The 26646-nt window shown below is 32.5% G+C and overlaps 3 protein-coding genes and 1 long non-coding RNA gene across 4 annotated transcripts; 2 read left to right on the forward strand and 2 right to left on the reverse strand.

Moving 5' to 3' along the window:
• Positions 1-1350: 1350 nt before the first annotated feature.
• LOC126686597 (myb family transcription factor PHL8-like) lies at positions 1351-3150 on the forward strand. The gene is made up of 6 exons (XM_050380728.2): positions 1351-1657; positions 1753-1829; positions 1901-1982; positions 2063-2153; positions 2243-2312; positions 2392-3150. Exons 1-6 carry the CDS (start codon positions 1534-1536, stop codon positions 2965-2967), a joined length of 1020 nt encoding a protein of 339 aa, XP_050236685.1. The 5' UTR covers positions 1351-1533; the 3' UTR covers positions 2968-3150.
• A 475-nt stretch (positions 3151-3625) lies between these two features.
• On the forward strand, positions 3626-5576 carry LOC126686596 (protein HOTHEAD-like). The gene is made up of 2 exons (XM_050380727.2): positions 3626-4434; positions 4642-5576. Exons 1-2 carry the CDS (start codon positions 3690-3692, stop codon positions 5499-5501), a joined length of 1605 nt encoding a protein of 534 aa, XP_050236684.1. The 5' UTR covers positions 3626-3689; the 3' UTR covers positions 5502-5576.
• A 149-nt stretch (positions 5577-5725) lies between these two features.
• Positions 5726-6609, reverse strand: LOC126686598 (E3 ubiquitin-protein ligase MPSR1-like). The gene has a single exon (XM_050380729.2). It carries the CDS (start codon positions 6392-6394, stop codon positions 5792-5794), a length of 603 nt encoding a protein of 200 aa, XP_050236686.1. The 5' UTR covers positions 6395-6609; the 3' UTR covers positions 5726-5791.
• Positions 6610-9703: 3094 nt separating this feature from the next.
• LOC126686599 (uncharacterized) lies at positions 9704-16711 on the reverse strand. Its single transcript, XR_007643977.2, has 3 exons — positions 16619-16711; positions 10648-10758; positions 9704-9936 (listed from the first exon to the last, which is right to left on the reverse strand). It is a non-coding gene; the product is annotated as an uncharacterized LOC126686599 (long non-coding RNA).
• Positions 16712-26646: the final 9935 nt, after the last annotated feature.

The following is a 26646-nucleotide window of genomic DNA, read 5'->3' on the forward strand; positions in this document are numbered from 1 at the left end:
ATAGTAAGCTTACGGTTGATGCTCTCCTCAGTGATGATAGAAGCCCTGATGCCAATTTTAATTTGATGTACATTGTTAGTAACCTGTTAAGAAGGGACTGGCGCGTTTGTATCTATCACCCTTATAGAAAAGGAAATAGGTTTGCGCGTTTGTATCTATCACCCTTATAGAAAAGGAAATAGGTTTGCCGATTGGATGACCAACATTCTGCTCTCTCATCCACTTGGTCTATTTATATCGGTTGGCATTTCAAATATCATTACAGAAGATATTAAGGGATTTTCTCTTTTCCGTATGTGTATACCTTTCTAGTGTCTCTATCAGGCTTCAGCCAATTCTTTGCAATAAAAGGAAAGAGAAATGATGGAGAAATGTCTTTTTCTTTCTTTTTTGTACAAATGACACGTGAATTAAGGATAATCTTTAAAATTTTATATGTATTAATTGTATTTTTAATGTCTGCACTTTACTCTAAAATGTCATACATTTTTTAATGGAGGGAGTATAATATTTGAACAAATTGTACTGTTAATGTTCCATTAATTAAATATTTATCAGTATCAAAATAATAGCAAGTCATATCCATAAATTGAAATGAATTATTGGCCTTGTGTGTACTTTTTTGTTGCTTTGAAATAATGAAAAATAGATAAAAATAGTAATTTGATAAATTTTCTGCAGTTCACATTAGATAGGAGTTGTATCAACTATATGTTTCTTTTATTAAAAAATTAATATAATAGATGAAAGGGTCCTAAAATCTAAGGTTAGATTCTTTGATTCCTCTAGCCCTACAAAGAACAAAGAGAATCTGCCAATCACACTACACCCCACCCAAAGAGAGAAGAAAAAAAAAAGGAAATGAAATTGGTTTTCCATTTCAAAACAAACACAATATGAAATAAAATGGGGTTTGATATAATTGATAATGGTGGGACAGGAAGAGCAAAGATAAAAACAAGGCTTAACTTATTTATAGGTTGCTGTATTTTATATTTTTTCTTCCGTAGGTTTTTATACTTTATTTTTATATTATCTGGTCTTTCTATTTATCTATTTTTGATTTTCAGGTCTTTTTTGAGTTTTTTCCAGTTCCTCTACTTACAATTTTGTTTTCCTCCAGTCCCTATACTTACAATCTTTTTTTCCTCCAGTCATACAAAAAGAATGGAAAAAACTCAAAAAGGACATGAAAAAAAAATAGATAAGTAGAGGAGTCAGATAATACAAAAATGAAATATAAGGACTTATGAAAAAAAATGTAAAGTACGGGGACCTCTAGATAGATTTGGCCTAAAAACAAAGCATACACTTTTTTCTTCCCTTCTTTTAAGATGACTCACTCTCATCATATTAGATTCTCTCCCTCTCCTTCCTTTTCAAGTCAAAGAAGAAAGCAGCTAGCTAATAAGCATATATTCCCATTGCCCCACTCTGTGTTTCCAGATATGGAGTGACTACACACCCAACTACACCTCCTTTTATAAGCACACCCTGCCCTGCCCCCATAATCATCACACATTCAGCTAACAAATGGATTTGCAGGATGAAAATATGAAGTTGGTTTTGTCTACTGATGCAAAACCTAGGCTTAAATGGACTCCTGAGCTGCATCAACGCTTTGTTGAGGCTGTCGATCAACTTGGAGGCGCGGATAGTTGAGTATCGATACGTTTATATATTGTGATCTTTCGTTTATCATTCGAATATTAAAAGGAATGGCAGGTTTCTGATTCTTTTTTATATTGACAGAGGCAACGCCAAAGAGTGTGATGAGGATGATGGCTATTTCTGGACTTACTTTGTACCATTTAAAGAGTCATTTACAGGTCCAATCCTGCTTGCTTTTACCAATTTAGGCAATGCAAATGTTCTGATTTGTTTGTTTTTGCTGCTGCAGAAGTACAGGCTGGGTAAGAATCAGCTTATGCAATCAGAATCGCAGTCTCAATCGCAAGGCAGCATTGAGAATAAGCATGAAGGTGAGATACAATTAATCAATCAGATTTACAATATGTTTTTTGTTTTTTGTATTCTTATATGGAGGTGTAGTTGTTTCCAGGTTCTTTTGATGCAGATTACAAAGAGATACAAAGTACTAATGACGAATCCGAAGCAGGAATTTCTGAGAGAATCCAAACTCCAATCAACGAGTAAGGGTTACAAATTATGCGTATTTACTGTTACTAAAAAGAAGAAGCCCCTCAACTTATTAAAATGAATGTGCTGTTGTGTTGAACAGGAGCTTTCAGATTGCTCAAGCTCTCGAAATGCAAATGGAAGTGCAGAGGAAACTTCATGAACAGATTGAGGTATGCAACTCGTTAAGAATACTAATCCTTAAAAATAAGTATTGAAGAATACTAATCCAATCAAGTATGCAACTCTCAGGTTCAGAGACATTTGCAGCTGAGAATAGAAGCACAAGGGAAATATTTAAAATCCGTATTAAAGAAAGCACAAGAAACACTTTCAGGGTACAATCCTTGTTCTGCAATGGGAATTGAACTTGCAAAAGCTGAACTATCCAGATTAGTCTCAATGGTTAACACGGGATGTTCGACTTCTTCCATCTCAGAGTTGACAGAGATAGAAAATTCCATATTAAAAGACACAACATCAACCGACAGAAACCAAACTGTGACGAGAAAAGGCGCTGTATGTTCAGTTGAAAGTTCCCTAACATCATCAGATAGTTCTGGAACAAAGGACGATAATAGACAACTCATGAACCGAGCTAATGATTCTATCATTCCCACTGTTGAACTTCCTTTGATGGATATTCATCCGATCCATCACCCGAAAAAGAGATGCCCTGCTGCAACGATTTGTGATACTATCTGTGTAGAGCAGCCTGTTGTGAAAAGATCAAGAAATTTGAGAATATTTGACCTGAACAGCCAATATCAGATCGAGTTTGAAGCAGGTTCAACAAAAACATTAGACTTGAATCACAAGGAAAGTTGAGCAAGTCCATCTTTTTACAATTTTAAACTATACTTATAAAGGCTAAAGTAGTATAAAGATATGAAGCAGTAGTAAGATTGAGTGATCTTTAAGTAAAGAATTTGTTTATAAACTATGTATATCGGACCCTCTGTAACTTTTGAAAGTATATCCATATAAGAACATACTATAAATATTGTATTATGGGAATATCTATTAGTATTATTCTTGCTTCCTTGTCTCCCTATCTGATGCAGGTTACAGGGCTTTAAAAATGTTACTGTAGAAGTATCTAAATCAGCTTTGTATTTTGATAAAAAGGGTAAATTTTTCTTGTTTTATGGATTAAATTGAATTGATGGAACCATGTGAGTAATTCTTCCAAATTCATTGGATGGACATGACACAAAGTCCAATCTTGACAACTGCATGCTCATTACATTTATATCAACCTTTCTTACTACAAACTAAATCTGGTAAAGAGACTTAAAGTGAAAGTTTTAGGAGGCTCAAATCATAATTAAAGTATATAAAAGAAGAATATGAGGTTTTAAAAATTGAAGCACAAAAAGAAGAAGCAACATAAACCATCATCACAGCAAAATCATTAGGTCTAAGAATTATCATTAGCTTAAGCATGCGTATGGTTGAATACATTAATTTTATACATTTCGTTAAACAAACCACGATGGCTATTAAATGCATCTACACTTTGTACTTTCTTCGTATATCTTTTCCTGAGAATGCAAATTATGGGTTCTCTACTGATAATCAATGGTCATTGGCTTCTTGCAGCTTTACTGTTTCTACTAGTTAACATGTCTGAATCTTCTCCTTTTGAAGGGGAAAATCTACCCTACATGACTTCAGATGTGAATGAGGTGGCAGGAATGTCCTTTGATTACATTGTAGTTGGGGGAGGAACTGCAGGTTGCCCCTTAGCAGCAACTCTCTCACACAAATTCTCCGTGCTTTTGATAGAACGAGGCGGTTCTCCATTCGGAAATCCTTTGATATGGAACAAGATGTACTATGGCTTTGCACTGCTCCAAACTGATGAATTAGCATCAGTGGCTCAAAGCTTCACCTCCAGGGATGGTATCCCAAATCACAGAGGGCGAGTGCTCGGAGGATCATCCGCGATAAATGGCGCCTTCTACAGCAGAGCTAGCAGTAATTTTGTTGAGCGAGTTGGGTGGGATGAAGAGCTGGTGAAAGAAGCTTATGAGTGGGTGGAGTCCAAAATTGTTTTCAAACCTGAGCTGACAATTTGGCAGTCTGTTGTAGAATTAGGTCTGCTCGAAGCAGGATTTCTTCCTTATAATGGGTTTAGCTGGGAACATATTGAGGGAACAAAGATAGGTGGTACTACCTATGATGAATTTGGAGTAAGGCATACCTCGGCTGATCTTCTAGCAGAATCAAATCCTGAAAATATCAAAGTTCTTTTGAATGCAACTGTACAGAGCATCATCTTCCATGCCAATAGTAATCTTCGACATCTCATTCAACTATCAGCTACGTTGCATCGAACTTTTTAAGTTCCACATTTCGTTTCTGTTTCAGAAAAACACTTTTGAAAACTCAATATTTATATCACATTCTTATAACAAATATATTATTATGTCATTTCCGTTTAGGTCCTTTAGGATGACCAATTTCTTGGTGCTGACATGTTCTTTTTCAATGATGAAGGTACTGGAAATGAGACGATAGCTCGAGGTGTTAGGTTCATCAAGAGTGACAACAGCACAGATCAATTTTATGAAGCTTACCTCAATCAACCAGAGAATTCAACTTCATGGGGAGATGTTATACTGTCAGCAGGAGCATTAGGCAGTCCCCAAATACTACTGTTAAGTGGCATCGGACCTGAAAAGCATCTCAAGAATTTCAGTATTCCACTGGTGTTAGACCTAAAAGGGGTTGGCAAAGAAATGCAAGACAACCCTGCTATTGCTCTATTAGCAGACACGAGACCAGAATATCGGCTGCCAGATACCCCACAAGTTGCAGGCATCGATAAAGACTTCAAATTCATAGTAGAAGGCGGCATCTTACCGATAAGTTTGAACGCAACAAGGATGCCAATTGCAATCAAACTTGCATTTCCAGAATCTAAAGGGAAGCTGAAACTAAACAGCGTCGATCCTAGGCAAAACCCGTCAGTGCAATTCAACTATCTAGCAAAGCAAACAGACTTGAACGACTGTGCAGAGATGGCTCAATTGCTGCAAAGGGTATCGAGGTCTGAGTCTATTACTCTGTTCCTGAAGACGGAACCTCAGAACAATCTAATATCGAGACCTCACGAACTGAGAGACTTCTGCAAGAGCAATGTGAGGACGTATTACCACTATCATGGGGGGTGTACTGTTGGATCAGTGGTGGACAGTGATTACAAAGTGTATGGAGTAAAGGGTTTGAGAGTAATAGATGGATCAACTTTGTTAGAATCACCAGGCACAAACCCAATGGGAACCTTGTTAATGTTAGGAAGGTACCAAGGGATCAAAATTCTAAGAGACAGGGACAATACTCTAAAACAACCTTAGCAAACTCTGTTCAAGCCACACACATCACTAGATAACATGTCAGTTTAATATAATCCAATCCTACATTACATTTTAGTTCTGAAAAACTTATGAAAATCCTGTCCATTTCTGCATTTACATTTCCGCAAAATAAGCTCGTTTAATTGGTCGAGCATGAAGGCGAAAATATTACAAAAAATGTATGCAAATCACGAAACAAACTGGGGATAAAAAATAATTGAATGTACATGGTATTCAAGAAAAAATATTATTAGAATCAGATATATCTTAAAAAAGAACAAATTCTCCATTTATTGATGAGAAGATTGATTCGAATCATCATCACTACTCCTAGTCCTACTACTACTAATAGAAAAACTAACCCAAATCTCTCGGCCAATTCTTCTCCTCCCTTCTGCTTCTTCTTCATCTTCTTGGCCCATCTTCTTGTTGAACCCTTCATCATCAGTAGGCAGCTTATATCGACAAACTGGGCAAGACCCATGAATCCTTAACCACTTGTCAATACAATTACCATGAAACGTATGCTTACAAGGCATCTCCTTCACCACTAACCCATCATCAACATCCCACTCCTCTAAACAAATAGCACACTCACTCACACTATCATCACCATCACCAACATCCACAGTAGGCAAGGCCTCTATTGAGGCTTTAGAGGCAGGTGGGTGCCCATTCTTGGGACCTAACTCTCCAAATAGGGAATCTAAGCCATCAATAAGCACCATACCTTGAGTAAAAGGGTTGATTAGGATGATTCTTTCTTGATCTGGGGTTCCTGTATTTGTGGCGGAACTGAAGCCTAAGATGAACGGCAAGAATAAAGAGAGGTCTCTGTGCCTCACAAGTCTTTCAAAAAGTTGAGGAATTTCAGTTTCAGCTTGAGAAGCCATTGCTGACAGAATGTTAAAACAGAGGGTTAGAGAGAGAATAATGGGAATTGAGATGAACGGAGGTGCAGTAATGGAGGATGAATATAAGCTGAGAGATTGGCGCCCATTGGAAGGGAGAAGGAACGTAGTAGAAACTTCTGGAATTAATTCTCGCCTAATTCTGTCTTTATCGAATTCTACAGAACTAATCCAGAACACTTGAGAGAAGATATTTTATTAGCAAGTGTGGAGTTGGCTGGACACCTCATGATCAATCATGTTGAAAAATAAAATTTTAAATTTTACACCCATTGATAGTACCTGATAATTTTTAACTCCTATATTTCATTTTACATTTTAAAAATAAAAAAATCAGTTAATTTAAAATATTTATTTTTCATCAATTTTTAAATTTTTTTCGTTTAATTTTTTTTTATGAATTATTAGTATATTGAAGTTCTTACACAATGAATGGAAAAAATTACAAAAATATTGACAAATAAAATAATATCTAAAATGTCTACAAAATTAGTGATGGAGTCTGCCTTCTGAACCGGTGAATGAGACCTGCAAAACAGGGTAGAAGCTAACCGGACGGTGGTTGTCCGATTAACTCTCCGATGCTAAAGTCATTTTAGAGCTTTGAGCAGCGTTTTGAGTATATGAATGTAATTGTGATTCTAGGCATACATCATGCTCCTTTTATAGTAGCTGGATATACCTTGTAGAGTCATAGTAGGTAAGTGAATCCTACTTTATAGGGATCGGGCTACTTTGTAGGGATTCACCTTGATTTGTCGTGATCTACCTTATTCAGACATGAGTCCTATTTAGAAACGTCTTCCTAAATAATCTCGTCTTCCTAAGATAGAGCTTATCTTTCCATGTTTGGAGTTAGTGTCCAAATTGGAAGATACTTCTAGATATGGCGATCTACCTGAATCCCGGATTAACGCGCTTTGAGCGGATCCTATGGGATTCGGTCTTCGTCGGTATATTGCCGAATCTCAGCGCCTTCTTCATATATTTAGGTCTTTATGGGGAGTCTGGTATCACCCGAGAATGGATCTCCTGTGACTCGGCTCCACTGTATTTATTGTAGGATTCAGTATCCATCATTAGCCCCCCCGCAAGTGAACTGAAGTGATTGGTATTTATGCCTTAGTAGATTTTAGCTCTTTTGGAGCTGAGTCTTTTTATATTCTGGGCGAGTCGCTTCATATATCGGCGAGTTGCATTTCTTCTCTGGTAAGATTCTCTCTATTGCCATGTGTCATCATTTAATGATTTGATGAATGTTTGTCATTTTGAAACTCTTCGTATTTAAGCTTTCTATATTTTTTTTCCTCCTCTTACTTCTATTTCGAAATTACTCTCATTACTCTCATTTATGCGATTATCTTTTCCTTGTTCTTCGTTTGCTTATTCTATTCTTCATAACTCGTTTCTCCAGATTTTCAGGTATGTTTCTTCTTGTTAGTTGTGTTTTGGATGTTGAAGATGCTTTTCTGCTTTCTTTATTTTTTTTACAATCGTTGTTCTGGAAAATGCTTTTCTGTCCTTGGTGTTCTTCAATATGTTCTTTAAAATATTCTCTGTTTGATCTTTACTTTGTATTCATGTTTGTGATTTCCTGTTCTAGGATGCCTCTTAGTCGAGTGGAAGATGCATGCACTACTATGGCTATTACCAGATCAGGGCTTCGTAGGAGCGAAGTCTTGGATATTTATTTTAAGTATAGTTTTCCCTTTGATTATAGGGTAATATTACCTGGTGCCGATATGGATGCCTCTGATTCTCCTGGTTCGTCTTGTAGGATGGTTTTTTTGAAGAGCAGTTCGCCGCTGGTCTTAGGTTTCCCTTAGAACCGTTTTTAGTAGAAGTATGTAGGGATTTAAGAGTTGCCTTGGGGCAACTTTATCCTGGTACGATTAAAGTAGTGCTCGCTTTTGCAGAGGCGTGTAGGCTTCGGGGCTATGCCCCTTCTCTTAATGTGTTGTATTATTTTATAGATTTTAGGAAATGCGATGGTTGTTTCGTATTTGCCCTTGGTAGGAAAGGGCGGTCCCGTATTTATCTTCCTTGTCTGACCAGCTGCTGGCGAAGGCGTTTCTTTATTGTTTATCATAATTTTGCTTTTCTTCATTTTTCGGATGGTTTTTCTTCTCATCAAGTCCGGAGGTATCTGTCTCCTTTAAGTTTGTCTGAGTCGACACTTGCTTCTGATTTATCATTCCATAGTGTCTTTCAACGTCCTGTCTTAGATGTTTTGGTTAATAGTCATCTTTGGCATCGATGGTTTCCTTTGGAGGATCCTCCTCGAGGCCTAGCGGATCTTTGCTACTCCTTTCTTCAAGGTATATTTATTTGTTTTTAAGTTCACTTGATGTTTCTTTTTGTAGGATGTCTTCTTCTTCTGACGATTTCCTTTCCGGATTTAAAATAAATTTGGATGTTCCAATGGGTGGTCCCGATGCTCACATCGTCGAGCTTGTTCCTGGCGACGTCGAAGTTGCTGTACTTCCTGCCGAGGCGGCTATAATTCCTGCCAAGACAGTATTGCCTGCTGGCGATGGTGTTATTGTCATAGACGATGATGATGTGGTTAAAGAACCGACGGGTGATGAGGCCATTACATCTCCACTTCCCCCTCCAGCACCATTGGCTGTTTCGGAAGAGGCCGAGGAGGTGAATTCGGGCGGGTTGATTGTTGTTGATCCGGAAGAAATTTCCCCGGTTCAAAATATGGATTCTTTGTCTAGAAAAAGACATCGAGTTAGCGATGATTCTCCTTCAAGGGAGAGTTTTCCCGGAGGTTCTTCATCTGCTCCCAATCTGGTGCAGTGGGTTGAAGGTGTCACGACCCAATTTTCGGCGTCGAGACCGGCGCTAGGGAATGGGAGTGGTTGCTCCGAAATCCGTAGCAAGCCTTAAAAACACTTTAAAAATCACTTAAAATTTTTCACGGAATTCAAAATACCTTTTCGAACATTTTAAAATCTCCGTTTAAAACGTTCTGATAAAAATTACCATTTAAAACATGCACATAATTTTCTCTTTAATTATTGCATTTTAGTTTCGTACCATTTCATTATGGTTTATCATGCATCTCATTATGCAAACACATTCGTTAAATTAAAACCGATACTTTTTAATTACTGGTTATTGTTTTAACGCGTATTCCTCGAATACCGTCTTTTACAAAACCGATAACATGCATTCATGCATATAGCCACGCCGGTTCCCATGCACATTATACACATAACATAGTTGCGTACAGTTTCCTTTACACTGTATATCAAAACTCCTGGTACTACCGTGTACCCGGGTTGCAACTATTTTCCAATACCTTAATGAATGTCGTTAAAATATATTATAATCGTGCGATGAAAACAAAACAGAGTTCATGCGTGGCAAACATCGCAAATACTGACATGCTAAGGCGTCCGTCTATCTATTCTACTGCAGCTCTACAGATCAAAATAAGACCAATTACCATATACGCAAAACGAAGACTTCAAGAATCAAAAAGATGAAGTCTCGTCCAGACACAGGCAATATTCCTAAAAAATAGTTCCACAACGTGGGTCAGATATACTGGTGAGTTTACAACTTACAAACACACATTAAATAATTTAACACGTTGTAAAATAGACCTATTTAAATATTTACTACCGGTTTAATCACATAAACGTAATGCTTTAAATGAAATGCCATTTCTAATCCATTTTCCTCTAAGTCTCCTTTCAGACTTAGGTAATAAATTAGTCGGCTGAACCCGTACATTCGCTCGACTCTAATTTATTTTCCACTATCCTTTACAGTTCTAAACCTTTCTTTAGACTGTTTCCAACTTTTCTCATGGACTCAACGACCGATAACATTTAATGTTCCATGACGCCGTTAGTCCCTAAATCAATCGGCCGAACTCTATCGTTCTGTCGCCGTTAACTTGTTCGGGGTTCTAGACCGTCGTCTTAGAAACTCTCCCGCAATGTCTGGACCGTTGTCTCAGACTTTCAGACAGTCGCCCGGATTCACACAGCCATTCCACTTTACTCATAAAAATAAATATGCCTGCATTAACTAGTGATCACATAGTCCTATTATAGCCCAATAGGATGGCACATTTCGTAAACTTATTCCATAATAATTTTATTTACTCAAAATAAATATACGATATATGTAAAATGCTTTATGACATTAATTTTCACATTAAAGTAATAATAGTAATTTTATTACTTTAATGTATGCATGTAATAATGCAAACTCACAGACTGTCGTCCACAATTAAATACGCCATGACGATCCACTATTAGCCACTTGGTCAATTCCAACCGGTGCTCTTTCAATTTGATCCGTCAATAGTTGACTTTCCGTCACATCTATATTTAGGAATCGTGTTATATCGATTTCAAAGCATAGAATCCTAAGTCTAGAATTGACCTCTAAACACACACACACAAATACGATTTCATATCGTAAACAACAAATATCACATCAAAAACATTTCATAAAACATTCTCTTTATCGGTCGTTTTCTCAACTTAACCGATTCATAATTCCTTCTCATTCTCGACTCTTCGAGAATTACGGACCTACTCTCCTTCGGGTCCGTTTCAGGAAACATCTATGGCCTTTCATAATTATTCACAAATAATTATATATCTTTTATCTCTTTAATTAGTTTCATTAAACTAATCTAATTACCATATTTCCCTTTTATCACATTACCCTTATCTATATTATAATATAATTTTGAACTCCAAATTAATTTTGACAAGTGGATCGACTACAAATTGCCATGTGGCAATTACGCATTTAAAATCAATTTATTATTTTATTAAAAAATCTAATAATTAATATTTTTTAAGTTATAAAATATGAAAAGTTAAAACTTGTAATAATTAAATTTATTTCATAATTTATAAATATTAATAGTATAGAAAAACTCTTAAGATTTTATAACTTATAAACATGAAAAAAGAAACTCTTCAAATTTCATCGCCATCAATTTATAAAATTCTATAAGTCTAAAATTAAATTAAATTAAATTTTTTTATTTTTAATATATAATAATATAAATACTATAATATAATCTTGAACTCCAAATTAATTTTGACAAGTGGATCGACTACAAATTGCCATATGGCAATTACGCATTTAAAATCAATTTATTATTTTATTAAAAAATCTAATAATTAATATTTTTTAAGTTATAAAATATAAAAAGTTAAAAATTGTAATAATTAAATTTATTTCATAACTTATAAATATTAATAGTATAAAAAATTCTTAAGATTTTATAACTTATAAACATGAAAAAAGAAACTCTTCAAATTTCATCGCCATTAAATTTATAAAATTCTGTAAGTCTAAATTCAATCTATATCTATACTATAATATAATCTTGAACTCCAAATTAATTTTGACAAGTGGATCGACTACAAATTGTCATGTGGCAATTACGCATTTAAAATCAATTTATAATTTTATTAAAAAATCTGATAATTAATATTTTTTAAGTTATAAAATATGAAAAGTTAAAACTTGTAATAATTAAATTTATTTCATAACTTATAAATATTAATAGATAGAAAAACTCTTAAGATTTTATAACTTATAAACATGAAAAAAGAAACTCTTCAAATTTCATCGCCATCAAATTTATAAAATTCTATAAGTCTAAATTTAAATTAAATTAAATTAAATTTTTTTATTTTTAATATATAATAATATAAAAAATATTTTATTTCTCATAATTTAAAAATACATCCTATTGAATATTACATATTTTAAAATAATATTATAAGAATTAAAAAATTAAATTATGAGAACTAAAATACTTTTATTTCATTATATGCTAAAAATATGAATAATTTTAAAATTAAATTAAGTTAATTAAAATTTAAAGTTATAGAATATTATAAATGTGATGGTTATAAAATTTGAAGAGTTTCTATTTATGTTTATAAGTTATAAAATATTAAGAATTTTTAAATATTATTAACATTTATAGGTTATGAAACCAAATGTATTATTATTTTTTTTAACTTTTCATATTTTAAAAATAAGTTCTGTATAACATCTAACTTTTCATATTTTTCAATTAATTATAACTTTTTTGTCATGAAATATATAAGTGTGTATATATATATATATATATATATATATATATATATATATATATATATATATATATATATATATATATATATATATATATATATATATATATATAAATCCATGCACACATATTTAATTATAAACAAACATGGTTTTTTAGAGTTTTTTATATCTATTTATTTCTATTTTTTCATACTTGATATTGTCTCATACAACTTTTTCCCGCAATAAAAGAGTTTTTAATCATTCATAATGAAGTACGCTTGAGTAAGTATCGTCTATCTTTTTGAAATTGTTTAGTTTATGTGTATGGTTGTTGTTGTTGTTGTATTTTAATTTATTTTAGTGACATGTGACCTAATTAACTTGTTAAAGAATTCAAAAAAACAAGGATTAAATGCCATTGGAATATATATATTTTAGACATGAACCATACAATTATAATTATATGATTTCAATGATAATATTGATTTTATGAGGTTCATCAAAACAATTTAACATAAAAGATTTTATGTTTTGCATTGAATTGATTTAAGGTTCACAATTATTTTCCATCAAATATCTTTTTTATTCATTATATGACATATCTCTTCTTTTTTTTAATTATATTTTAAAAAAAACAGTACGTTAATAAAAAAATTGATCATGAATTTTAAATGTTTAAATATAATATCATTATTTTTATGTTATGAAATATGAAATATTTTTGAAATTAAATAAAAGTAATTAAAATTTAATCTTATTAAATTTTTTATTGTTTTGGTTATGAAATTTAATGAATTTTAGTTAAAAGTTAATGAAATTTTCTTAAAGTTTATGAGTAGTTCTAATTTACGTTCGAAAGGTATGAAATATGACGAATTTTAATAATATATTAAAAATATGAAATTTGAAGAATTTTTATTATATTTAAAACTTATGAATTTTATGATGTTTATAAATTATGATATAGAGAATATTTTTTAAAATTATTCAAATCACCCGCGCAACGCGCGGGCATCGACCTAGTTCCATTAATTACCGAACTAATTAATAATATTTTAATTATTAAAATTCGGGTTTACTTCCACTCTCGGGTTCTCATTACTCCGTTTTATTTATAGCTCAATTTAATTAAGTAATTAAATTGATTATTTTATTCTTTAATAAATTGCTAATCTAATTTAATTAGACTTTAATCATTCTAATTCTTTAAGAGTTAATTAGAGAAAATACTACAACTTCTCAACTTAATTAGACAATTACGTTCATATCTTTCTCTTTTGAAAAATACAATTTGTTCTTTTCTTTTTTTCTTTTTATACTTTTGATTTTACACAAATATCAAATGCTCTTCTAATCTTTTCATAACCTAATTTCTTTAAATAAAAGTCATGGCAGCCAAGAGTAAATAGAGAGGAAGCAACTGTTGAACCACGTGAGACGACCGTCGGCAGTGAGACCGGCAATAGCAACGCCGATGTGGTCATCGACTTTGAAGATCTTCTTTTGGTGAGACGAGAGCTCAGAATTAGCCCTATTAACGCACGCGAGAACCACGTGAGTCTTAGATCAGAGTCCAATTGCCGTTGAGCCTTGCTTTACGGCCTCCATGGCATACTCTACCTAGAATAGCCGTCCGGCGGGGCTCCGATTTGGTTTCCGGTTGGGGTTGTTCTATTCTTTGTTGTGGCTGGATTCTTGAGTTTTGTTGGGTTCATTGTGGAGGTTTGTGGTATATTGTCGTGATTGTATAGATAGAATCAATGTTCAGCCTGCACTCTAGGTGTTTGAAGAGATGCTTATGAGAATTGTAATGTTTTTGGGGTGTTGGATAACTAACGGTTACTACTGGGTAAACCGTTGGGTAACTTTGTAATAAATTTTATTTTTAATATATTATAAATAAAATCGTTAGTTAACTGGTTGTCGTCGCCGGAGGTAGCGGACCTGTTGTGATGAAATTTATTTTGTTGCTATTTAACCAATCGTTAGTTAACTGGTTTTTCTTTTGTGAACAACGGTGGTGATGTGGTGGTGGTTCGATTTTTGGTGTTGCACTGCCTGCACTCTAAGTGTTTGAAAAAAATGCTTATGAGAATTGTTATGTTTTTGGGTGTTGGATAACCAATGGTTAAAATTAGGTAAACCGTTGGGTAACTTGTAATAAACGTTATTTTGGATATATTATTAATAAAAATGTTAGTTAACTGTTGTTGAATTTTATTTTGTTGCCAATGACCTTATTTTTAGTACACTGTTAGTTAACAAATGGTTAATCAATAATTTTAGATTTAAAAAGAAACGATTTAGGTTTTATTTGACGGTTGCTCTTACGGTGATGAAGGCGGAGGGGTTTGTAATAGAATTTTCAACTAGTTTAATAGAAATTGAGCTTTAAATTTATAATAGTTTTGTTTGTTGGTTAACCAACAGTGTTAGTATACCGCTGAGTAACCAAAATCGTATTTCTGAGATTAAAAAAAATATTTTTGAGAATAAAAAAAGTTATTTTTGCAAAAAGAAAGTACAAATTGTATTTTTTAAAAAATAACTTTGAGGTAGTATTCTTGAGAATATTTTATCTTTTTTTGGTATTTATCTAAAAAGGCCATTCTTTAACTCTTACTCATTTAGGCTTTTGGATTCATTTCTCAACAAGTCCATTATATAAAAACTCTTATCACATTAGCCCAAAAATTCAAAACTCTATTTTCATTTACTTTAAAATAAAGCCATATAAAATATACTCACTTTTATTATCTATTTAAACTCCTTATTTTCTTTCTATCTCCAATTTTGGACCAATTAACAAATTTTATCTTTTAGAATTAAAGTCCAAAATCAACATCCGTTCTATATCCATATCGGGAATTATCCTTCCGATTTTTGGCTTCGGCCCCTTTCGGTCTCAGTCAAGTCTCACTTTCTACCACCCATTTTTACTTAAAATCCAATCAAATGCAAATTTCAATAATCTATGAAATTAATCACATAACACACTTGAATTTTCTAATGACTAAAATCAAAATAAACCATTATAACACATAATCAACAATCATATAACCAATCAATCATATAGTCATGTTAAATATTTTTAACATGCAATTTCACCAACACTTAACCACTTTTAACATAAACAATCATAAAAGACTTTTCATTTTTCCTTTAAATCTCTCAAATAATCCATACAACCATAAATCCATGTTGCATGTACAAAATTCTAATAATTTATCATATAACATACTTTCATAAATAAAATCAATTTTAGCATGTAAAAATTCCAAATAAAATCATATTACATGGAAATTTTAGCAACAATATTAACATGTAATTTTTAACTCTAAATTATAAAAACTCATATCTAGATTATACATGTAATTTTTGGATTTAATTAAATCATGAAAATTCAAAGGATTTATCTCAAACTTTTAAAGCATAGACCTTTGAAAAATTCACCATTATTTTAAAATAAGTTCAACCCATTTTTTTGATCATTCTTAGAAGCCTATATTTGAGATAAAAATCAAACCTTTTGAACTTGGAAAAATCACCCACATTAAACCATAACACACCCATAAAATTTTCGCATTTAATTTTTTTCTTATAAAAATATATTTTCTTTTAGCTTAAAATCAACAATCCATACAAATCCAACACATAGTTTTATTCTTATAATTTTCGGATTTAATAAATAATTAAATCTTTAACCTTTTTTTCTAGAGTTCAAGAACACTCAAATCCTCAAAATTTCATATAAGAACAATCTATGAAATTTTCGGATTTTATCAAACTTAAAAATTAAAACTTTGTTTCAAGAACACCCAAAGCTCAACACTTTGATTTAAGCACCAAAAATTAAAAATATTAATTGCCCAATAGTTTAATCATCCATTAAAACTATAATCCAAAGAAAAGTTTAAACTTTTAAGCTCTTAAAACCATTCTCATATAATTACGAATCAAAACTTAAAAATAACCAAAACCCATTAACTTGATCATCTTTTCAAACCATAATCTAAATAAAATTCTGAATTTTTAAACTTTAAATTTATTACCCACACAAATTCGAATTTAACACCAAAACACCACATAAAAGCTTTATTCATGTTTAATAAATATTATAAACAAGTAATTTACCTTTAGTTTGGTTCAAAAGTGAAGAAAAATGGAGTTGAAGGTGTTAGTGTGGGTGGGTACGGTTTTAGAGAGAAAAATGGGGAAGAAGAAAAGTTACTTTTTAATAATAAAAATGTTTTACTATTTTAGGTAATAAAAACAAAGTAATATCACATGCAAACTTAACTCCCAAGTTTGTAGGTAAGAATGACACATGTAAGGCCATGTGTCCAATCCCAAGAATTCCCTTCTATTTATTTTGTCTCTACACAAATTGTTTTCATTTTATTTAATTTTATTTACTAACAACTATTTTGACGGTTTTTAATATAGATAAAATATTTTCTTAAAAACTATTTCCGATGCATTCTTAAATATTATTTTACCTTAAAAAGTCAAATTTCATATTTAACCCATTTTACAATATTTTAAAATTTCATTTTAAAATATTTTGCATTTATTTACGAAAATATCACTGCACATAACAAATCAATTTTCAAATAACACGCAATCTATTTCTAACACGTAATCACATAATTTACACAATTTGGCTTGATTAAAGCCTTAAATTGTCAAATTAACTTTTCTATTACCAGCCTAAAAGTCAACGGGACTAATCTCACCGTTCGATCTTTTAAAATTACATTCTTAAATTTTCAGGGTATTACATTCTCCCCCACTTAAAAACAATTCGTCCTCGAATTGCTTAAAACTCGTTTGTGCGTACCAGTTACTCATTTAATGTAAAATATTGATCCTTTGCGCTTCCACTGTGCTACTCTGATACTTTACCTTTTCTCGTTTCCAATATATGAAATTCCTTCATTGGTCCTTATCTCATTAACTACTTTTGCTTTCTCATTAACGTTTACCGACTCTATCTATTATTCCCACTGCGTTCACATCCAAATATCACTATCTTTTTTTATTCCCATTTCTCTCACAGTTTTCATATTGACTTCATCTTTACAACTCCTTCACTATCCTCTACTTACGAGTTTCACACGTCAAACTCGTACATACCACTTTTTTATATTAAATCTATTTCTCTTAATCTTTGGAATTTCTAAATTTGGATACCAACTTTCATTTTACCATTTCATTCGATATTGACTCACTATTCGATATTCATTCCTATCTTCTTCTTTTTTATCTGGATCAATTCCATAATTAATTTGTGACGATTCTTTCGCCTAATATACTTTATTACTTCACAACTCCTTAATTCATATGCCAATAATAAATTTCCTACACTGAAACTTACCTCCTTCTACCACATAATTCTTTCTCTAGGAAATTATAATATTTTCGAATTAAGAATCTATTCAATGCTTTTGCATCATGCGTGAGATTATCCAAATATTTTGTACTCAATACATTTGCCATAACATTTCCTTTTTTGTAATCGTTTTTGCAGTGTAATCATAGCTTCGAAATTTTCTGAATCAATTTCTCAGCTTGAGATTCAATTCACTTTGATTCGTGAAAATCTCACCAATTACATCATACAACTCGTGTCTCTATCTTGAGCACACGTATACAACCTTCTACTACCTTTCTAGGTGTCAGAAAAGATATTTCTGATACCCAATTATCTTGTCTCCTTATCACATCACTTTCTACTCATGACTTTATTTGTCAGAGAACACACACCCTTATTCCGATCACTTTGTCTCTTAATCACCTTTCTCATTTGATTTTTTATTCTCACTACGACAATCCTTAAATTTGTGTTCATCACTTTATATAACTACAATGTTATCTTTCACTTATCCGTTCTTCCATTTATACTTATTTTTCTTTAAATAATTCATGAATTCTTTTCATGACCAATACACGAGATTAACCGATTATCTTTAATCGTAGACACTTTCTATACTCTTTTCTATTAATCCTTTATTCACCTATACTCTTTATTTCAAGATTGCTCCTTTTCCATTTCATCATATCTCGTAAAAGATGAAATTATACTTTGATATTAACATCGTCTTTAACCACAAACGCACTTACTTATTATAATAGGATGGTTCTACATATCCAATTGTTACCACTTACTCAATGTCTTTCTACATTTCGTACCATGCTGCTCTATCTTTAGTGCAACATCTCGCTAGCGTACTCTTAATCGATCTATTCGCTCGATCCGCCGCGTAATCCTTATATCTCAAAGGATATACCTAGTTTACATTATCGGTATTATCATCTAAAATACCTGATAATTCTACTCTATCGTTATCGAATTTCTACTCGGGTAGAAATCCGGATATTCGATAAGAATTTCTCCTTATACTTGAATATCAGAACGTACTTGTATTCTTTGTTCCACGAACAATGCTAATTATCTCAAACTTCTTTCGATACTACAGAGTTATGTCCAGCAATACTTATTTAAAACTCAAATTCACTTTAAAACTTAGGGCGTCCCCTTTTTATTTCCAATAACCTTTCAGAATTCTCACTTTTTGAAATCAAAGAAATATCGTTAAAACTTTCTTTTTCTTGTGCGCACAATAATTTTTTTTTGTAAACAAACTCATTTGAAAATAATCCATAAATTTTGTTTTAATAAGTTTGCCTTAGACATCTTTTCAACTCTGTAGAAATCGTTCTTCACTTTATTTTTCGTTGACCATTGAAATGTCAACGACAACGCCTCGATCACTATCATTCTATTGTTCACTATTCTTTTTTACCTATTATTGGTAATGGACATTTCCTTTACCCCAAACAGAGGCCTCATCATTAGTCTCCTCTTTGTCATGTTTTACTTCTGCAACATGAGTTACCACTTATTTTTAGCCACTCATTCTAATCAAATCACGTTGCTCACTTAACAACCAATCAAATTCAAATGCGCAAACAAATTGCATATCATCCTTTAAACATATAATCACCGAATAGCCAAGCATAACCATATAACTTTTCACATAAAATTTTAAATAATTAATTTTCATTCTTCCCACATATCACATTTTAGCACGTTTTAAATACTTAAAAACATGCAATCATATTCGGTTTTCATTAACCGAAATCAACTTTAATTAACGAATCATAGAATTGCAAATAAGCACATAATCACATAATCACAGACTCACTTCCTAAGGGAAAGCTGAAGATCGAGGATTTTGAAAACGATGACATAACAAGACATGATTTGAATTCTTATATGCTGCAGTAGATTTCTATGAATACTTATAAATTCCTCGGAACACGATAGATATTTCTAAGCTTTTACTCTTTATCACTATGCAATCATTCGACTTTTTCGAATATTGCTCACACATTATCACGCAATGGCCCAACTCATCGACCATTGCTCTGATACCACCTTTGTCATGACCCGATTCTCAGCGTCGAGACCGGCGCTAGGGAATGGGAGTGGTTGCTCCGAAACCTGTAGCAAGCCTTAAAAACACTTTAAAAATCGCTTAAAATTTTTCGCGGAATTCAAAATACCTTTTCGAACATTTTAAAATCTCCGTTTAAAACGTTCTGATAAAAATTACCATTTAAAACATGCACATAATTTTCTCTTTAATTATTGCATTTTAGTTTCGAAACCATTTCATTATGGTTTATCATGCCTCTCATTATGCAAACACATTCGTTAAATTAAAACCGATACTTTTTAATTACTGGTTATCGTTTTAACGTGTATTCCTCGTCTTTTACAAAACCGATAACATACATTCATGCATATAGCCACGCTGGGCCCCACATTATACACATAACATAGTTGCGTACAGTTTCCTTTACACTGTATCCCAAAACTCCCGGTACTACCGTGTACCCCGGTTGCAACTATTTTCCAATACCTTAATGCATGTCGTTAAAATATATTATAATCGTGCGATGAAAACAAAACAGAGTTCATGCATGGCAAACATCGCAAATACTGACATGCTAAGGCGTCCGTCTATCTATTCTACTACAGCTCTACAGATCAAAATAAGACCAATTACCATATACGCAAAACGAAAACTTCAAGAATCAAAAAGATGAAGCCTCGTCCAGACACAGGCAATATTCCTGAAAAATAGTTCCACAACGTGGGTCAGATATACTGGTGAGTTTACAACTTACAAACACACATTAAATAATTTAACACGTTTTAAAATAGACCTATTTAAATATTTACTACCGATTTAATCACATAAACGTAATGCTTTAAATGAAATGCCATTTCTAATCCATTTTCCTCTAAGTCTCCTTTCAGACTTAGGTAATAAACTAGTCGGCTGAACCCGTACATTCGCTCGACTCTAATTTATTTTCCACTATCCTTTACAGTTCTAAACCTTTCTTTAGACTGTTTCCAACTTTTCTCATGGACTCAACGACCGATAACATTTAATGTTCCATGACGTCGTTAGTCCCTAAATCAATCGGCCGAACTCTGTCGTTCTGTCGCCGTTAACTTGTTCGGGGTTCTAGACCGTCGTCTTAGAAACTCTCCCGCAATGTCTGGACCGTTGTCTCAGACTTTCAGACCGTCGCCCGGATTCACACAGCCATTCCACTTTTCTCATAAAAATAAATATGCCTGCATTAACTAGTGATCACATAGTCCTATTATAGCCCAATAGGATGGCACGTTTCGTAAACTTATTCCATAATAATTTTATTTACTCAAAATAAATATACGATATATGTAAAATGCTTTATGACATTAATTTTCACATTAAAGTAATAATAGTAATTTTATTATTTTAATGTATGCATGTAATAATGCAAACTCACAGACTGTCGTCCACAATTAAATACGCCATGACGATCCACTATTAGCCACTCGGTCAATTTCAACCGGTGCTCTTTCAATTTGATCCGTCAATAGTTGACTTTTCGTCACATCTATATTCAGGAATCTTGTTATATCGATTTCAAAGCATAGAATCCTAAGTCTAGAATTGACCTCTAAACACACACACACAAATACGATTTCATATCGTAAACAACAAATATCACATCAAAAACATTTCATAAAACATTCTCTTTATCGGTCGTTTTCTCAACTTAACCGATTCATAATTCCTTCTCATTCTCGACTCTTCGAGAATTACGGACCTACTCTCCTTCGGGTCCGTTTCAGGAAACATCTATGGCCTTTCATAATTATTCACAAATAATTATATATCTTTTATCACTTTAATTAGTTTCATTAAACTAACCAAATTACCATATTTCCCTTTTATCACATTACTCTTATTCCATTAATTACCGAACTAATTAATAATATTTTAATTATTAAAATTCGGGTTTACTTCCACTCTCGGGTTCTCATTACTCTGTTTTATTTCTAGCTCAATTTAATTAAATAATTAAATTGATTATCTTATTCTTTAATAAATTGCTAATCTAATTTAATTAGACTTTAATCATTCTAATTCTTTAACTCTTACTCTTTTAGGCTTTTGGATTCATTTCTGAACAAGCCCATTATATAAAAACTCTTATCACATTAGCCCAAAAATTCAAAACTCTATTTTCATATACTTTAAAATAAAGCCATATAAAATATACTCACTTTTATTATCTATTTAAACTCCTTATTTTCTTTCTATCTCCAATTTTGGACCAATTAACAAATTTTATCTTTTAGAAAGTCCAAAATCAACATCCGTTCAATATCCATATCGGGAATTATCATTCCGATTTTTGGCTTCGGCCCCTTTCGGCCTCGGTCAAGTCTCACTTTCTACCACCCATTTTTACTTAAAATCCAATCAAATGCAAATTTCAATAATCTATGAAATTAATCACATAACACACTTGAATTTTCTAATGACTAAAATCAAAATAAACCATTATAACACATAATCAACAATCATATGACCAATCAATCATATAGTCATGTTAAATATTTTTAACATGCAATGTCACCAACACTTAACCACTTTTAACATAAACAATCATAAAAGACTTTTCATTTTTCCTTTAAATCTCTCAAATAATCCATATAACCATAAATCCATGTTGCATGTACAAAATTCTAACAATTTATCATATAACATACTTCCATAAATAAAATCAACTTTAGCATGTAAAAATTCCAAATAAAATCATATTACATGGAAATTTTAACAACAATATTAACATGTAATTTTTAACTCTAAATTATCAAAACTCATATCTATATTATACATGTAATTTTTGTATTTAATTAAATCATGAAAATTCAAAGGATTTATCTCAAACTTTTAAAGCATAGACCTTTGAAAAATTCACCATTATTTTAAAATAAGTTCAACCCATTTCTTTGATCATTCTTAGAAGCCTATATTTGAGATAAAAATCAAACGTTTTGAACTTGAAAAAATCACCCACATTAAACCATAACACACCCATAAAATTTTCGGATTTAATTTTTTTCTTATAAAAATATATTTTCTTTTAGCTTAAAACCAACAATCCATACAAACCCAACACATATTTTTATTCTTATAATTTTCGGATTTAATAAATAATTAAATCTTTAACCTTTTTTTATAGAGTTCAAGAACACTCAAATCCTCAAAATTTCATATAAGAACAATCCATGAAATTTTCGGATTTTATCAAACTTAAAAATTAAAACTTTGTTTCAAAAACACCCAAAACTCAACACTTTGATTTAAGCACCTAAAATCAAAAATATTAATTACCCAATAGTTTAATCATCCATTAAAGCTATAATTCAAAGAAAAGTTTAAATTTTTAAGCTTTTAAAACCATCCTCATATAATTACGAATGAAAACTTAAAAATAACCAAAACCCATTAACTTGATCATCTTTTCAAACCATAATTTAAAGAAAATTCTGAATTTTTAAACTTCAAATTTATTACCCACACAAATTCGAATTTAACACCAAAACACCACATAAGAGCTTTATTCATGTTTAATAAATATTATAAACAAGTAATTTACCTTTAGTTTGGTTCAAAAGTGTAATACCCGTATTCTTATAAGCCACGTGTAAGGATTTTATTAGTCGGGAATACGTAAATTAAATTTAAGCGTAGATTTAATTTATAAGTATCCCTAAAAGTATATCGTAATAATAGAAGTTTAAAATTTAAATTGGGAATTTAAATTTCAATAAACGGATATGAACGGGATTAATTGAATAAGAAATACGACTGGAGTCGTAAGATAAAAATATATTGATAATCAATATATAAATATACCACTCTTATCGGAGAGTTTAATATTTCGGATAAAACCCCGAAATTAAAATGTTGAAACTCAGAAGTTTCGACGCGTTATTAACGAATATAATATATATTAAAAGAAAAAAAAAAGAAATGATAAGAAGAGAATAAGGAGAGTCGGTGTGAAGTGGTAAGCAAGTTATTGAAAAGGTATTCTTTAGTCCTTGGTGTAATACCCCGTATTTTATAAACTACGTGTAAGCTTTTATTAGCCGGGAATACGTAAATTAAATTTAAGCGTAAATTTAATTTATAAGTATTCCTAAAAATATATTGTAATAATAGAAGTTTAAAATTTAAATCAGGGATTTAAATTTTAATAAAAGAATATGAACGGGACTAATCGAATAAGAAATACGACTGGAGTCGTAAGATAAACATATATTGATAATTAATATATCAATATACCACTTTAAGTGGAGAGTTTAATATTTCGGAATAAATCCCGAAATTAAAATGTTGAAATTCGGAAGTTTTCACGTGTAATTAACGAATATAAATTAAAATATGTATAAATATATTTTATATATATATTAAAGAAAAAGAAAAAAAAAGATGATAAGAAGAAGGTGAGGCGGTTATGAGTGAGGGGAAAGTAAGGAGAAATGCTTCCTTTAATCCCCAAACTTTTACTCCAATTAGTTTTCAATTATTAACTAATTAAGTATTATTCGTTAGTTCAAATTAAAATAAAATAATTTATATGTCCCGAGCGAATAATTTTGGTGTCATTATTCGCAAAATAATTTGACGAAGCTATCGTCAAAGTTTCATGAAATTTGGACGTAAAAAGTTTAATCAAGTGGGACTGATTTGGACCTAATAAATCTTCAGAGATTTATTAAGAATAAAATATAAGTCGGATAAGAATAAAAATTATATATTTATTCTTGTTATATTTTATTAGATTTTTGGGTAAATTTTCACGAAATTTGGAAGTCGTTTCCGTTTGGACTACGGACGACTAGTTTAGAAGTTGGTTTAAAGTGCATGATTGAGCTAGTATTAAACGACACTTTAACCAAACCTATATATATGTTATAACATGAATAGAAAATGGGCACAGCAACCATTTTTATTCATTTGAAATTTTGATAGAGCTGCTTGTGCTCTCAGAGGTGCGGGGCATTAGGGTTTCGAGCGGTTCCGTCCGTTTCTCGATTCTAACTCCATTTCTTCGACGATTACTCAAGTAATCGAGGTACTAAACCCGTATTAAACGTTTATTTTAATATATTTCGAATATATATTCGTTTATAAACGGTTACCGTATCGAACGATTGAAATATACGTCCAGATTGTAATTGGATTGTGTATATGTGTTATAGGACGTTAAATTTGCATTTTTGGACGTTTCGAACTAAAAGAAGCACGTCGGAACGGCCCGGGAATTGATTTTCCCGGGACGACGTGCGGCGTGCGCCCGCACAAGCGGGCGACGCGCCCGCACAGTTTGTGCGTTGTGCGCCCGCACAACTGTGCGACGCGCCCGCACAGTTTGTGCGGTGTGCGCCCGCACAACTGTGCGACGCGCCCGCACAGTTTGTGCGGTGTGCGCCCGCACAACTGTGCGACGCGCCCGCACAGTTTGTGCGGTGTGCGCCCGCACAGTTTGTGCGACGCGCCCGCACAGTTTGTGCGGTGTGCGCCCGCACAACTGTGCGATGCGCCCGCACAGTTTGTGCGACGCGCCCGCACAGTTTGTGCGGTGTGCGCCCGCACAACTGTGCGATGCACCCGCACAGTTTGTGCGACGCGCCCGCACAGGCCGGCGGCTCGCCCGCATTGATAGTTCCTCGACCTTATACGTGGGGACTTTGTCGGACTTTGACGGGGGGCGATTCCGAGGGGTTTTCGCCTAATAACCCGAGATGTTTTCCGACCTAATCTAAAACATTTTAAAGAAATGTTTTTAAATCTAAGATAAAGACTTTTAAAATGAGATTTTAAAAGTAAAGTTAAACGTTTAAAAAGGACTTTAAAAGAGTTAGAGTCGACGTTTAACCAGTTTAAAAGAATTAGCAAACGATGTTGCTAAATAATTAGTATACGACTGTGAATTGTTTTGACAATCAAGTCGATACTATTAAATGATTTTAATTAGGTATTGCTATACCTAAAATGACTTCTAGAGTGAAGTCTAAACGTTTTCTCGAGGTGAAACGGTTTAAATGGTTTTTAAAGAGAAAGAGACCATACGTGCTATGTGTTTTGTGAATTGAATGATTTGATTAAACCTAGGTTTCAGGACCTAGATGTTTATACCAGAAATGAGTATTGATGTTTGGCTTGTGTGTTTTGTATGTTTGATCCGACTAGCTGTCCAGCAGTCAGACCAGGACTCAGGGGAGTCTGTCACACCTACGACGGTGCTAAGTAGTAACTTAGCAGTACTGTGAGTTTACGTGTTTACTTTTGAATATCAGTATTCAATTATTTTAAATCCATAAATCGCAGTAGTATAAACTAACCAAGAAAGGTCCATTGGAACGAGCTACCTATTGGGCAGCAATAGGGTTGCGTGATCACCAACACAGATTTTTAGATGTACTTCTGTCGAGGTATAGAGGTATGTCTGTCGTGTAAGTCATTAGGAAAGTAGATGCCCTGACTTCACGGGTAAACCCTGAGACGACAGTAATACAGTTACGGTCGCGGGTCAAACCGCGATGGCAGTTTCATGATTACGGTCTAGGTACCGGAGATACAGAATTGGACGGCAGTGACTCGGGTCACGGTCTTTATTCTGTTGTCTATAAGCTCGTGATAAGAGTGTGTCTGTTAGGACAATTGTGAACTAGGGTTTCATATGGATCGACGCATTGGTAATATTTTATATATATAACTGTTTTATATATA

The sequence above is a fragment of the Mercurialis annua genome, linkage group LG6 (assembly GCF_937616625.2).
Source record: "Mercurialis annua linkage group LG6, ddMerAnnu1.2, whole genome shotgun sequence".
Classification (NCBI taxonomy): domain Eukaryota; kingdom Viridiplantae; phylum Streptophyta; class Magnoliopsida; order Malpighiales; family Euphorbiaceae; genus Mercurialis; species Mercurialis annua.